The following is a 15,013-nucleotide window of genomic DNA, read 5'->3' on the forward strand; positions in this document are numbered from 1 at the left end:
TTAATGTTGATTTTAACCAAAGGACTCCAGTGTCCATTTTTAAGGTAAGAAAATCCACAGTGATCTGGGGGTCAGAAATTTTATAGCTCTTGCCAGTTACCACCACAAGATTCAAAAACATCAGCAGACTATAGCATTAGTAGAAATGACACTGTTTGTTTTCTGCTTATAAATGTCTGTTTCAATTAAGGACAAATAAAAGAATAAAGGAACTTTTAATTGAACACATATTATTCTGGGACTAATATCTGATCAATTGTTGGCCTTATCACATTTGGCCACTTTGGACAAAATATTGACCGTCACTTATTTTAAAAGTATACATTGGACAACAGTAGGAAGAGAACGGTTACTATAGCTGATCTGTGCAGATATTGAAGCTGTGGTCATTAGCCTGGTTCTTATCAGCTTGAGTTAATACAATTAAATAGCAGCATAATTTAATCTTAGAACTGAACCTAGAAAGCCCAGAGATATTCACAATTACATACGTTCAGAAAAATAAGACTTGTCTTTGTTGTTGTATTTCACAAGACCTGGTCCTATTCTGGTGTTCTCTGATTCTTCCCTCTTCCTTGCTCACCTCACTCTAAGGAAGGCCATTTGGTTATTGGAAAAGACTCCAGTAAGGCTCGTATCCTGGCTCTGCCACTTTATTTATATGACTTTTGGCAAGATAATTTACTTCCCTGAGCATTAATTTCCTTGTCTGCAAAATGGGTATAATATCTCCTTTCTAGGGTTGTTATGAAGATTTGAGGAAGTACCATGAGTAAGATGCTTAGGAGTTTGCCTGGCACAAAGTAGACCCTCAGTAAATGATAGCTCCCCTTTCCCCAGAAATAACAGCCAGTGGCCAGTCCAGTCAGTTTGTCTCTTGGCTATTTATAGACCGTGTCCCCTATTCCCCAGCCCCCTGCTACAGCCTCAGTCCCGGTTCCTAACTGGTGTTCCTGCCTCTAACCTTACTCCCATTCTGGCCTTCACACCAGGGCTCAGCAGACATTCTCTAGGAGGGCCATTTGGTAAATACTTTAGGCTTTGTTGGCTCTGCAGTCCCCATCGCAGCTACTCAACTCCGCCATCAGAAGCAGCCAGAGACACTACCCGAACAAGTGGGTGTAGCTGTGTGCCAGGAAGACTTCATTTACAAACCAGGTGGCAGGCTTGATTCAGCCTCCAGGCTGTCATTTGCCAAACCCGAGTTACCCTGCTCCCAGTACGCTTACTACCTCGCCGCTCTGCTCTGATCCTGTCATTCCCCTGCACAAGCGACTCCCTGTTGTACACAGGAGACAGTGTCAGTTCCTGATCTTGACATGCAGGCTCATTCGTGATCTGCTCCTACCCATCTTTCTCGCCTTCTCTCTTCATACTCTTCCTGCTTGTACCTTTGAGCCCTAAGCTGCTAGTGGTGCCAGCTGCTCATGCCATGCTGTCTGTCACCTGCCAGTTAGACACATGCCTGGTCCTTCTGCTCAAGACACCTGCCTTCACTCTACTTTTTTTTTTTTTTTAAGATTTTATTTATTTATTTGACAGAGATAGAGACAGCCAGCGAGAGAGGGAACACAAGCAGGGGGAGTGGGAGAGGAAGAAGCAGGCTCACAGCGGAGGAGCCTGATGTGGGGCTCGATCCCGTAACGCCGGGATCACGCCCTGAGCCGGAGGCAGACGCTCAACCGCTGTGCCACCCAGGCGCCCCTTCACTCTACTTTCTTTACCTGCCTGGTTTTCGCTCCTTTTTCCAGACTCCACTCAGGGTTCCCCTTCTCCAGGCAGCATATAAATGACTATGTTTCCAGGAAATTAAAATGCTATCAACAAATATATAAGAAGATTCTAATGCAGAACACATGCTTGCTTTCTTGTGCTCAGTAGGTGGTCATGCAGCTCAGATGCTTTGCCAACCAAGTTTTTCTTTTTTCAGTTCCTCGGCTCCTCATTATGAAAGACATGGTCCGACGTCTGCAGGAGCTACGGCACACTGAGCAGGTGCAGAGAGCCTACGCTCTCAACTGTGGGGAAGGCGCCACGGTCAGCTACGAAATTCAGATTCGAGTGTTAAGAGAGTTTGGTCTTGCGGACGCTGCTGCAGAGCTCTTGCAGGTGGGGATGGCATTCGACCAGGTGAAACAGGGCGCCTTGATCATTGTGTAGACGGTATTTCAGACCCTTCAGGGAGCCTTGACGGCATGTGTCTGTTTCTTAGCGCATTCCCTTTCGCGGCCTCGAGCATCTGTGATAGCCTGGAAGTCCTGGCCACCATGCCCCATCCCCCCTCCCCAGTAGAGGCCGTGTGTAGGGTGGATGGAGCACACGGGCTCTTGAGGGAGAGCTGAATTTATATCTTGGCTCTGCTGGTTATATATTAGTTAACGTGGGACAACCACATAAGCACTCCGAGTATCAGTTTCCTTACCAGTAGAGAGTGGATGTTGTGAAGGTAAGAGGTGTGTATGTAAGCAACTGTGTCTCTTATGCCTAATAGGCCTGCTAAAAGTTCATGGTGTGCATCCCCATCAAAGGTGAAATAGAAAATTCTGACCCTCCACTGCTCTCTGTCCCTCTTTGGGTCTCTAGATTTCAGGTTGTGGCCTACTGCCAGACTTGACAGGTCTGCCAGATGCCCCTCTTCTTCCCCTCCCCTCCTCCAGATAATAAGAAATTTTTTGCATGAAGTTACAAATCCTGTATGCATGAGAATCAAGGAATGAATGCTTTCTGTTTTGCTTTGTTTTGTTTTTTCTTTACTGATCAGGGGAAAAAACTCATTTCTTACCAAGTACCAGAGCAATAGCATCGGTTTTGCAGTGAGTGAAGGAAGAACGTGTAAAGCAGTCTGTTCACAGCCGTGAAATCAGAGCCTAAAATAAAATTTAATTTTGTCTGGTCAAGTGATTGAATTTTTTTTGCCACAGACTCCAGACTTGTTAGCCTGAGTCTTCAGAGGGGAATGTGGTGTGGTGTTCGCAGGGCAGCAGGCTGTTCTCGATTTTCATTTTTTGCTGTGGTTTCCATCCCTGAAATAGAGTCTTGTTTTCTATTCATTTCTTTCCCCTTTGCCATTCTAAATTGTATCTTCATTTGATATCTTAAAATGTATAAAAGCTTTATAAGTTAAGCATTCTTATATAATGTTTATCAAAATACTAATCAAACTGAGTCGTATGTAACAGGTAAGGACTAGTATTCTGTAGTTTTCATTGCAGACAGCGTGTAGACGTTTTGTCAGAAAATTCTAGGAGGATTCTCGCTTGTATGCCTTTTCTTCCTTTGGTACTTAATTTTATTTTCTCAGCAAAGACACATTTGAATTAGGTTTTATTTCCTGCTTTTGCATTATCGCATAATCTTGCAAGAGATTACTGACCTGTTTGCTGTAATATTTAGTTAAGCAGCTCTCCTTGATAGCCGTATCTTAGGCCACAGAGCCTCCACTGTATCCTTTTGTGCTGTTATTAAGGTATTTTTTTCTTGGGCTTCTCTGGCCTAGAGAAATATGTTGTGCCTTTTACTCTTGCTGAAATGCAGTTTTCTTAGGATCTCACTTAATGCTCTCAGCCTGTAAATTTCTATCTAGGAAATTTGCTAATAAATATCCTTTTTGTTTGTTTGTTTGTTTGTTTGTTTTTTTAAATCTTTCTTAGAATCCTCACAAGTTCTTTCCGGATGAACGTTTCGGGGATGAAAGTCCACTCTTGACAATGAGACAGTCTGGGAGATGTCGAGTTAACAGTACCCCCACTGCAGAAACCATGTTTACAGATCTGGACTCTTTTGTGGCCTTCCATCCGCCCTTGCCCCCACCACCACCTCCGTACCACCCCCCAGCTACCCCAATCCATAACCAACTCAAAGCAGGCTGGAAACAAAGACCTCCCAGCCAGCACCCTTCACGTTCGTTCTCCTATCCCTGTAATCATTCACTGTTTCACTCCAGAACAGCCCCTAAAGCCGGCCCCCCTCCAGTCTACTTGCCAGGTGTTAAAGCAGCAGCACCTGATTGCACCAACGCCACAGGACTGGGGAGACAGACCGTGGCCGCCGCCGCCGCCACTGCCCCTTCGGCAGCAGTAGCATGTGAGAAACAAGTGGTAAGTTAGCACTTCGCCAATTTACCTAAAATAAAATGTTCCTGGAATATTAGAAGCAATTTCCCTGACCCCGGGAACCCTACTGGGACTCAGCAGCACCCAGCCGTGTTACCGACAAGCTGAAAGCTTAGACCGCAGGGCTGTAGAAAAGAGAGAGAAAGATAACGGAGCAGAGTGCGAGCGCGAGGGAGAGACGGGGTGTGGTCGGGGTAGTTGGTACCTTCCTTGTCTTCACTGCAGGTCCTTGGAAGGGGTAGCGTTACTGGGCGTGCCAATGGATGTTACCATTTAAGCACATGTCTAGAATCTGCCCTCATGTCTATAGAATCTACTCTTCTACCAAATGCGTTGATGGGCCGGGAAGGGGAAGTTACAGCTGTGTGTACTGTCGGGAGCAGTGTGGCGACAGACTCCCCATTCAGAGAGTGGACAGATAGTCCTTATGCCTGTGTCTGCCTGGGCTGTTGCATCAGAGCACTCATTTGGGAATCACAGTAGCTAGCGTTAGTAGCTACTAGACTAAGCAAGAAGTCCTTGCTCGATTTTGCAGTGTATGAGGGGTTGAATTTGTTTATATAATACGTTTAAAAAAAAAAAAAAACAGTGATGTTTAAGCCTTCCTGCTCAGTCACACGTTGTCAGTGGTCTTCAGTAGGAAAACAAAAGGTCCATATATTAGTACAGGGAATCTGTATTAAAATACGACTTTTTGGACACTGTGGACTAATGTACACTTTGGGTCAAATTGTGATCCTTCCTTATACCGTTCTACCTACTCTCCCTGCTGTCCCCCCAAACCCCTAAAAAAGAAGAAACAACAGAGATCGATAGTATTTGATAGGCCAAATTTCCAGCCTATTGGCCTCTCAGTTCCACAATTTCAAAAGTTCTACTACTTTATATTTTAAATAAAATTCCCTTTAAAGGTAGTTTATTTGTATGTTTATTGCAGTTCTTTTTTTTTAAGATTTTATTTTTAAGTAATCTCTACACCCACCATAGGGCTTCAACTCACGACGCCTGAGATCAAGAGTTGAACATTCCACCGACTAAGCCATCCAGGCGCCCCATTGTAGTCTTGATTATAATAATGAAAAATTGGAAACAGCCTTAATGTCAGCAGTGGGAGAATGGCTAAATAACCCATCATTCATCAATACAATATAGTATTGTGTTGTAATTTAAGTAGTAATCTCAAAATTTAGTGACAGACTTACATATGTTACTACATTTTGTGAAAATTAATATATGAGCAGAGGAAAAAATAGTGGAAAAAATACCTCAAAATGTTAATGGTAATTATCTCAGTAGGGAAGATTAGTGGGTTTGGGGGGGGGTTTTGTTTGTTTTTTGTTTTGTTTTGTTTTTTGGCCTTTATGATTTTCTATATTGTAATCTTTTTTTTTTTTTAGATTTTTAAAATTTATTTATTTTAGAGAGCATGAGAGCAAGAAGGGTTGGGGTGGAGGGGGAAGGAGCAGGGGAGAGACAAGCAGGCTCCAAGCTGAGCCCAACATGGGGCTTGATCCCACAACCCTGAGACCACGACCTGAGCCAAAATCAAAAGTCAGACCCTTAACCGACTGAGCCACCCAGGGGCGTGTATAGCAATATCATTCTTGAAAGTAAGCTTGGATCACTTTTATAGTGAGGAAGCAAAACCATTGAACATCATTTGTACAAAGACTGAGTCGTGGGCGTTTTTCTTTGAACCCTCCCTTCTTTTATCTCTGTTTGCAGTGCACACAACCTGTGCTAAATGATCTCGTGCCTGACATCGCCATGGGTGTGTCCACGCTGTCACTCAAGGACAGGAGGCTTCCAGAACTGGCTGTAGACACAGAACTCAGCCAGTCCGTTTCTGAAGTAGGACCAGGGCCTCCCCAGCATCTGTCATGTATTCCACAGAGGCATACACACACGTCTCGAAAGAAACACACACTAGAGCAAAAATCAGATGCTCGAGAAAATCAGCAGGAATATCCGGATTTCTATGACTTCTCAAATGCTGCTTGCAGACCTTCTACGCCTGCTCCTGGCAGACGCACCCCTTCCCCTTCGCAAGGTGGATATTTCGGTCCTGATTTGTATAGCCACAGTAAGGCTTCACCAAGTGGCTTAAAGTCAGCCTACCTACCTAGCCAGACCTCTCCTAAAAAGCAGGAAGAAGCTAGGAGAGAATATCCACTTTCCCCTGACGGGCATCTTCACAGACAAAAGAATGAGCCAATCCACCTTGATGTTGTCGAGCAACCTCCCCAGCGGTCAGACTTTCCTTTGGCAGCCCCAGAAAATGTTGGCAATGGTCCAGCCCACGTCAGGGGACGAACAGCAGTAGAAACTGACTTGACTTTTGGGCTGACTCCCAACAGACCCTCACATCCTGCATGCAGCTCTGAAGCTCCGGAAGAGAGATCCAGTAGGAGACTGGCCGACAGCGAGTCCTTGGGCCACGGGGCTCAGCGAAATACCGATTTAGAAAGGGACGATTCAATAAGCAGGGGAAGGAGGTCACCGAGCAAGCCAGACTTCCTCTACAAAAAGTCTGCCCTCTGAGAGCAACCTCCAAGTCGTCTGTGCCTGAGATGTGAAACATCCCATTTTATGATGTAACCCGACAACTTAGAGACCAGTTTATTGATGCCAGCTAACTTGGTTTCCCATTATTTTATTCTGGTTTTTGTATATACATGTTTATGAGACGTGGCATGCTACGAGGGTTCTTTTGAAAGCCGCATCTGTCTGTTTTGTGTTTGAACAGTTGTGTGGGGAAGCATTTTTAAGAGCAAGCAAGCTGGCACTTTTTTTCCTCTTTACAAATGATGGAATTTTTTTGCACTTGTACATTTATTTTATCTGTATTGATTTTGTATCTGTATGTCACACTTTATTGCCGCATTTAAAGGAACCGTATTTTCATACTTTTTTGCATTTTACCTTCATCTACCAGTTTCCACGTGCATTGGACTGCACACTAAGATGTATTTTCTTATGAAATAGTTCTGTGCTTATTTTTTAATTATAGAAATTCCAAAGAACAGCACATCAAAATGCTCCTCTCTCTTCGGTAATTGTTTTAGTTCAGAAATCTTCCTGCTCAATCTCCATAAATCTAGTGTCATTCTTCCTTAACAGTTCTTGGGAGCTGGTCTTCATTCCTCCAGCGGGAGTCCAGTCAGGATCCTGACGTTTTCTGGTTCGGTAAAGAACCGAAAGGAGCAAAGCCTTTTGTGCCCGGGCTGAAGCTGTGTGTGGCTTTGCTCACAGCGTGGGCGCCATCGGGATCCCCGCAGATGCTGGCCGTGTGCGTTAGCGTAGCGCTAGCTGAGGTTCTCAAGACACTGGGTTTCCTGGAACCCTAAGGCAGCGGAAATAGCAAAGTAGCTTCAAGGTTGCCCGACGGGGATTTCTGGTTCCGAGCGGTGACTCTCCCGCTGAGCCGGGGAAACGACTGCTTGCTGCCTTCAGTTGTCTTGCTCTCTGTGGGAAAAAAAACAAAAGGGCTTCAGTCTTAACGGATGTCATTTGGTGTTTGTAAGCCTATGTGTTCTTTTAAATGTTTTTCAAAGTTTGTCTGAATTTTGGTGTCCTAAAAAAGTTGTAGAATGCATAATGCTTTGTCACCAAAAAAGAAAAAGAAACCTTTTTTTTCCCCCCCCCGGTGAAACACTACATGTCCTACTTGAACTCCATTGGGGACGCTGGTTTGGGATTTTACTGAACCACTGAGCACATGGGATCTTTTAAGATCCTCTCCCTTGGAAGGGCAATGTGTGAGCTAAGGACTGTTTTTTTTCTTACTCTCCAATGTAAATATATTAGTATTTGAGTTTTTAAATCACTTCAACATTATTTGAGCATTCACTTTGTATTTTTACAAACACGTACACACACAGCCGTAGCACTTAGAAGACAAGGGACTTGCCGAACATTCCCTCATGTGAAGGGTGTCTGGGAGCCTCTTTTCTATGTATGTACATATATGTAAAACTGTGAATCACTCACACTCACTCTAAAACTATGCAGGGCTAGGGAGCCTTTACAAGCTACCATATAAATGAATTACATGCACTTTTAAGTAAATAGGTTTCTATTGGGCGTCAACAACTCTGATTTCTCCCGAAGCTGTAGTTTCTCTTAACAGTCTTTCCTACTTTACCCTGTGGATATACACTCAGGAATAATCTGACATTTAAAAAAATCCTAACAGTAGGTAGTCGCAAAGACGGGGAACACGTCAGTCTGTCCGCATACACCGGCACATCGCTGCCCCGCTCCGCTGCCTAGCTAGCTGCTGCTCGCGTGTTCGTCAGCGCTGGTGGTGGTCGGGCCAAGCGCCACGGCCCCCAGAGCGAACACTCGTCCCCTGGGAGGCTGGCTGGCATCGCCTTTGAGGCTCCTTTTTTTAAAGATAGAAAAACATAGGACTCTGTGCTCATTTTTAGGAGGTTTGACTCTTTATAATAGATGATGGTGTCTTTTGAAGCCAATTTCAGTCTGTCTCTCTTCAGAAACAAAAATTGTTAATTCCATCATATTCTTTAATGTGTATTTATATACATGTATTGACATGAATTATTTTGATATAGTTTTAAATTTCTCTTCTGAATTCAGATTGTACTGTGCTGGAACTGCAAATAAGAGTGAGTAGAGCTAATTTGGGTGGGAAAAAGCTTTCTCATCTCTGACCTGTATTTTTTAAAATGTTAGACAAGAGCTGTTTGATGTCACACATTCATTTTCCTGAAAACTTATTAAATATTCTTTGATATCCCCCAAACATAAAAATAAGTGGCCACTGTTCCTACTTTAATTTATGAAGTTTGCTTTTAATAATGTAGTAGCTGGTCTGACTCAACTGTGTATAGAGAGGAACTTGCTTTACTCTGTGGGACTGTGGACTGGTGTGACTTGTGGAAGGTAAGCAGATGGGGCTTTGTGTGTGCGAGGGTAGGCGTCAGTATCTGCTGTGTCTTGTGAGGTATGGTGGCTAGGGTAGGCTGAAAAGCTGTGTGCCTCTGGCTTTTGCACCCACCTCCCCGATCTTCTGTAGTGCTTACTTGGCATGAAAATTCTGTTAAGGCTGTACTAAGATAAATGTGAAGCCTGAGTAAGATTGCTCTTAGAAAAAAAGTATGTATAATATAAAATTTCGGCTGCAGGACCTGGCATTTCACTCGGTTTAGAAATTTCATGAGAACCAAATCTCAAAATACCAGATCTCCTCTCGAGGCCACGGACAATCAGGCCGTCAGACAATCGGCACCTTCGGTGCCCGCCATGTCGCGGTTTAGAGAACTACCATTTAGCTCCTGGAGTGGGAAGAGAAGATCCATGTTCCTTCAAGATGCTGTTGGTCCTCTCCTTGTATTTTTGTTTTAGTTTTGTGATTTTGATGGATAAATTAAGTTCAAAGTCACCCGTGACTCGAAAAGAAATAGCAGCATGAAAGGCAAAAACTATCCATGAGAAGCAGCTGCTTCAGTTTTCCCCGCACCACTCCCTTCCTCCCACGCCCCGTTAGCTCCTTCTAGGCACACGCCCCTAGACCTAAGCGCCCTTGGCATTTCCAGAACCAGTTGGATTTTAAGGATTTTTTACAAGTTCTTTATATTTGAGTCTTTTTGTAGAGCTCTCTGTGAAACTTTACCTAATTCTTTGTTTTGCGTCCTCAGCAACTCTTATTACTACAATTGCCACCTGTTATTGGGTTTTCTTTTGACTGGTTGTTTACGTTCTGGCAGCAGGGGCCACGGGGGCTCGCAGCCGACCTCGCCGCACGCTGGTCTCTGCGGGAAGGGTGGACACTTGTCAGTAACTACTCAGCAAAATAATGTGTAATCCGCCTTTCAGGGGGAAACGTGTTTCATGAAACACTTGTAAGACACTTGTTTTGCAATTCTGAGGCATTCGTGTTTTTACCTTAGGAACGAACTCAAAGGGAAATGTTTATTTGACTTTTTTTTTTTTAATTATTATTTGGTTGACTTTCAACTTGCAATTGAAAGTTACTATTAAAGCAGCAGTGATGGGTGCTATTCCCAGTTCTGCCATGGTTTACTTTGTCTACTAAGTGGTTTACTTTCAAACCTCATTACACATAACCTTACTAAAAGAGTTACCATCACACACTAAAAGGTATTTTACAGTTTTCCATTAACACTGTTGTGTGAACAATGTTTTATGAAATGTTGTCTTTTTGTCCTGTAGATTGCAATAGCGATTATATAATTGTTTTATTGGCAAGTCTTTGGATTTCTTTTTTTCTCCTAGAAAACCCTCGGACCATGTGTCAGTCTTCCACATTCTGAATATTATAATGCTGTGGCTGTTTCTGTAGAAAGATTACTTGCAAGTGTGTGTCTTGAAAATAACCTCTCGTGTTTGTGTGTTTACGTGGGTTCTGCGAGACAAGCTCTGGAAGCTTCATGGTGTACCTACACATGACTGTATCTGGGTTCCTTGGGCAGGTGGTGTGGAATCCTGCTCTTAGATGGGGCGGCTGAAAGGTGAAGGTCCCTGAACCCCACTTACTGTTTATGTAGCACATCTGTCCTTCAGAGAGCTGGAATCTTCTACAACACTGCGTTTCTTGTGGTTGTGCTGTTACTGGTATAAAGTCAAGTGCCTTCAATGCTAAAGGCTCAGAAATTTTTCTTAAACTGATTTCATGTCCTATGCAAGTGTTTTCTACAACCTGCATAACCAGTACTTTGTAAAACTTGTTTACGCTTCAATTGTACATAGTGTTTTTTAAAGAAATATATAGTATTTTTATTTAGGTACCTCCAAACTTGAATTCGTCTGTGTGAAGCATTGTAAAACGATACATTTCTCTTTTGAGTATCATTACGGTTGTACAAAGGTTTCCACTGGTTCTATTTTTCTACTGTTACTGATAAGCATGTAGCACTGACTTTATCCTACATATAGTTGGCATTTCAAATAAATGGCTTGTATAGAACCTGCTGAGTTGGGTACGGTCTGTGTTAGCCCCGGAGCCTCAGTCACAGAGGCGCTTGTCCTCCGCTGAGGGTAGAATTGGGAGGCTTCCTAGGGGAACTTCCCCTCGGTTTCCAGGATTTCAGTTAAGCAGGGGCTCTTTAAAATTATTACGGTTTCCTTGGAAATACCACATTTTCATCTAAGTCAAGTTCATTCTTTTCTGTTATTTCACTGGGACACTCGTGAGCGATTCCAGTTTACAAATGGCAGCAGAGAGTTACTTGCACAGGGGTCTCCACAGGAAGCTCAGGGTCCCGCCCACGGGGATCCACGCCTGGAGCGTGCCAGGCGCTGTGGTCGGGCAACGAGAAACCCAGCTACGCCCCAAGATGCACGGGTGTCCCTGTGTCTGAGCTCTTTTCCTCTTTCAAACTCAGGCTTCAATTTGAAAGGGTAAGGGAGTCATGATCTAGTCTAGGTTTTCTGAAAAAACATGTGAAATAGGAAGTCTTCTAATTTCCATTTTTTTCAATTGCTGTAAAATCAGTATCGTTTTTTATTTTAATCATTTCACTAACAAGTTCCATTCTGGCCTTTCCGCCTTCATGTCTCACGAAGGCGGTTCTCTATATTTTGTAACCGTCTTGGGTTTAACTCTGGACTCTCAGGATAAAAGCTAAGGTTTTTTGTATATGAGCTTCTTAAAAACCTAAAAGGAAAATTGAATAAGTCAACTTTCATTCCTGTGCTTGCAGATGACCCCTGGGACGATGGGTGCAGGCCAGCCTCTCAGCCATGCCAGGTCTTACCTTTCCTCAGTGCACTGAGGAATATTTTTTGGGTCCACTCTTCCCAGCAGACAGAGCCAATAGGATGCCTATTCTCAGAAACTCTGGACTCTCACGGGAAATGACTTTTGTCCCAGACACAAAGCAGTACAGAGCAGTAGGAGGTTATCATGGCTGGGGGAAGACGGGCTTGACATGGCCCAGGAATGAATGGAGGGAGAAGTATATGCCAGATGCAATGCCAGGCACTTTATTTTTTTTTTCTTTAATCAGTGAATTAGATAGTATTTCCTTGAATCCTCTGTGAATTACATACTATTATTAGTGCCATTTTATCACAGATGAGAAAACCAAAGCACAGAGAGATATCAAGTAACTTGTCCAAGGTCACACACCTGCCTAATACGTCGGTTAGAGCCTAGACTCAAACCCAGACAGTGTGGCTCCAGAGCCCAAGTTCTCAACCATGGAAATTGTACCGCACCCCAGAAAGGATGGTGGCCCAGGCCGGGGGAGCATAATGTACAGGGGGTGGAAGTGCACAAGCGTGGCCTTCGTTTGTTCCGCAAACATTTATTCGTGCAGTAAGTCACTTCTAAGTGCTCAGTCCTGAGGTGACAGTAATGATCAAGACAGTCCTGCCCGTAACTGTTTCAGGGTGTCGAGGAATAAAAGACGCTGGATTATTACAACGGTGAGGCTGTGGCTCTAACTGGCCCCGGATGGGGAAGAATTAATGTGGAAGGGACCTTCAGAGTGCAGGTTGAGGGGAAGAGGGTGTCGGGGGAGGGTTTCCAGAAGATGCACCGAGGAAACAAGCTCCAGGGAGTGAGGGGTGCGTGGGGCCCTCACAGTGTGGGCTGCTGATTTTGATCCTAGCAGCGACGGGGAGCTGCCGTGGAGTTGTAAGCAGAGCCGTGACGTAATGAGAGGTGTGTGTTCCCTGTTCCCGGACTGAAGAGGAGCTGCGGCGGATCGGGAGGCCAGGCAGAAGGCGGGGGCAGCCTTCCCGAGACGAGCCCAGACGGCCAACAGAAGGCTAGGAGGAGGCTTCTGCATATGATTCTGCACGTGGCGTGACTGCTACGGGAACCAGCGCCTGGCGGGTGCGGGGAGAGCAGAAGTCAGGTCAGCAGAAAGACGGGAGTTCAGTGGTGGTCGTGTGCACTTGGCAGTTGGGTGCAAGCTAGGAGCTCAGGTGTCCGAGCTAGGGGTCCAAGGTGGGAGTTGTCCACGTAGTTGGCTGGCGTGGAAAGCCTCGGGAGTAGATAGCGTGGCTTCGGGGGAAGGTTTGAGATGAAAAGAAGGCCCAGAAGTCAACTTGGAGGAACTCCAACCTGTACAGTTCAGCTAGAGGGAGCCTCTGGCCAAGGTAGCCTACTAGGTAGAAGGAAAGCAGCAGTGTGGGGCACCCCGAAGGCCACCCCTTAAAAAGCAGGGAATATGATCTTCAGAATATAGGAAGTGAAAGAAGCAAAATACAGAACAACGCATACGTATGCTCCCACTCAAGGTGGTCGGCAATACGCTCGCATAGACATGAAAAGGTCTGCAAGGACCTGTGCGAATATTCCCAGGACGGCCTTGAGGGGCACCGTCATTGGGCGGGGGCTGAATTGTACACCTTTCGTCCTGGTTGAATTTTCAAGGTACGTGCATGTATTATCTTTTCAAGCTAATTACAAGGAAGAGATTAGGGACCAATTCCACCCTTCCTCAAAGTTAACCCAGCGGCTGCTGCTCAGAGATTCTGGAAGATCAGGCCCAAAAGGTGCTCTGGGTGGCAACACGGAGGAGGACAGTGAGGCTGGCAAGAGCGGCTTGGTGGCAGGCCGGGGCGAAGGGCCGGGACAGGTTGGCATCTGAGTGGGAGGTGAGACTCAGAGACCCACAGAGACAAGCCTGAGTAGCTCCAGCGGGGGAGGGGGGCAAAGGACGGGGCTGGAGGGTCCGTGAGCTGTGGGATGACTGGGACACTACCAAAGCTGTTGCTGTCCTCTTTACCAGCTGCCCTGTCTCTTCATCTCCGCGTGTGACATTGGAGCAGCCTGGCAGGGGCGTTCCCCCCACTCGGGGACTGCTGACCCCATCAACGTGGGAAAGGAGGCCAGCTCAGCAGAATTTGTTCTTAAAACACCCCACTCCTAATCCAGCTGCTTTCTGCGAGTGTTCAGTCGTTCATCTTAGAATCCTCGAGGGGACACTGGTGAAGGTGCCCTGTCCCAGTTACCAGAACCTACCATCCCCCCCTTAACAGCACCAGGGCAGATGAACGGAGACCTTTGGTCATTTCTAGTATTTGGTCGTCCCGTACAGAATGACAGTAGCATACTGCTTCCCCAGAAGTGACCCTCAGGGTCCCCAGATCCTCCTTGTCATGTTTGCTCAGCTCCTCCGGGTTTGAAGGGTGTTTCCTTCGACAGGAAGGATGGAAGTGAGACGCGTGGTTCTGCCCTCTGTTCCCTGCTAACCTCGCACTGCCCCTGCTCCAAACGCAGCCTTATGCATGACATTGATAATGACATCAGGATTTTTCATGGGCCTCACTTCACTGACCTCCTGACATGTCCCTCCATCTGCATCTTTCTGGCCCATGGACCCCTTTCAATCTCTGAACACCCCCTGCGCCTCCCCTGGAGCTGCCCGGTCCCCATAGCCGCGCATTTCCTCAGACGCCAACCCTGAGCTTTCCATCCGCACCAGAGTGAGGATGTCCTCTTGTAGGTCCCCCTGGTGGGGGAGAGCCTGGGATCTGGGGGTGAGCATGACTTGCTCTAAACTTTGGGGAATCTGCTGGATGGTGGCTGGGCTTCGGAGGGAGTGAGGAAGCCCAAGCCAGGGAAGGGGGTAGGGAGGAAGGGTTCGTGTTCCCAGGGAGGGCCTGCCTAGTGAGGACCGTCGCCAGGGCGCCAACCAGGGCATGGCCGGGCCTGAGGGACCTGGGGCTAAGCACTAACGCTCAGGGTCCTCATCCTTAAAGGGGTGACAGCAGTTTCCTCGTTGAGGTCTGATGGTGGACTTTGTGTATTTTGCCTCCTAATCCCCAAGGCACCCTGAGCCAAAGTCTTGTTCCCATTCTGAGCAAGGGCTGTGCTGAGGCACCGTGGGCAGCTGCTGCCTTGTGCACACTCCTCCTGAAATCCTTCACCCTCACACTATTCAGCTACATAAATAGCCTCCGTT

The 15,013-nt window shown here is 45.9% G+C and overlaps 1 protein-coding gene across 2 annotated transcripts in view; it reads left to right on the plus strand.

Annotated features, from left to right (window-relative positions):
- BTBD7 (BTB domain containing 7) overlaps nt 1-11,061 on the plus strand; it is a 78,077-nt gene extending 67,016 nt beyond the window's left edge. For both annotated transcript variants that reach the window (XM_057318486.1, XM_026515408.4), the window contains 3 exons: nt 1,931-2,109; nt 3,651-4,097; nt 5,838-11,061. In XM_057318486.1, coding sequence (XP_057174469.1) covers nt 1,931-2,109; nt 3,651-4,097; nt 5,838-6,653 — 1,442 coding nt within the window. In that variant the 3' untranslated portion in view covers nt 6,654-11,061. The remainder of the gene's footprint in view (nt 1-1,930; nt 2,110-3,650; nt 4,098-5,837) is intronic.
- The last annotated feature ends 3,952 nt before the right edge of the window (nt 11,062-15,013 follow it).

Source organism: Ursus arctos, unplaced genomic scaffold (assembly GCF_023065955.2).
Source record: "Ursus arctos isolate Adak ecotype North America unplaced genomic scaffold, UrsArc2.0 scaffold_25, whole genome shotgun sequence".
In the NCBI taxonomy this organism is placed as follows: domain Eukaryota; kingdom Metazoa; phylum Chordata; class Mammalia; order Carnivora; family Ursidae; genus Ursus; species Ursus arctos.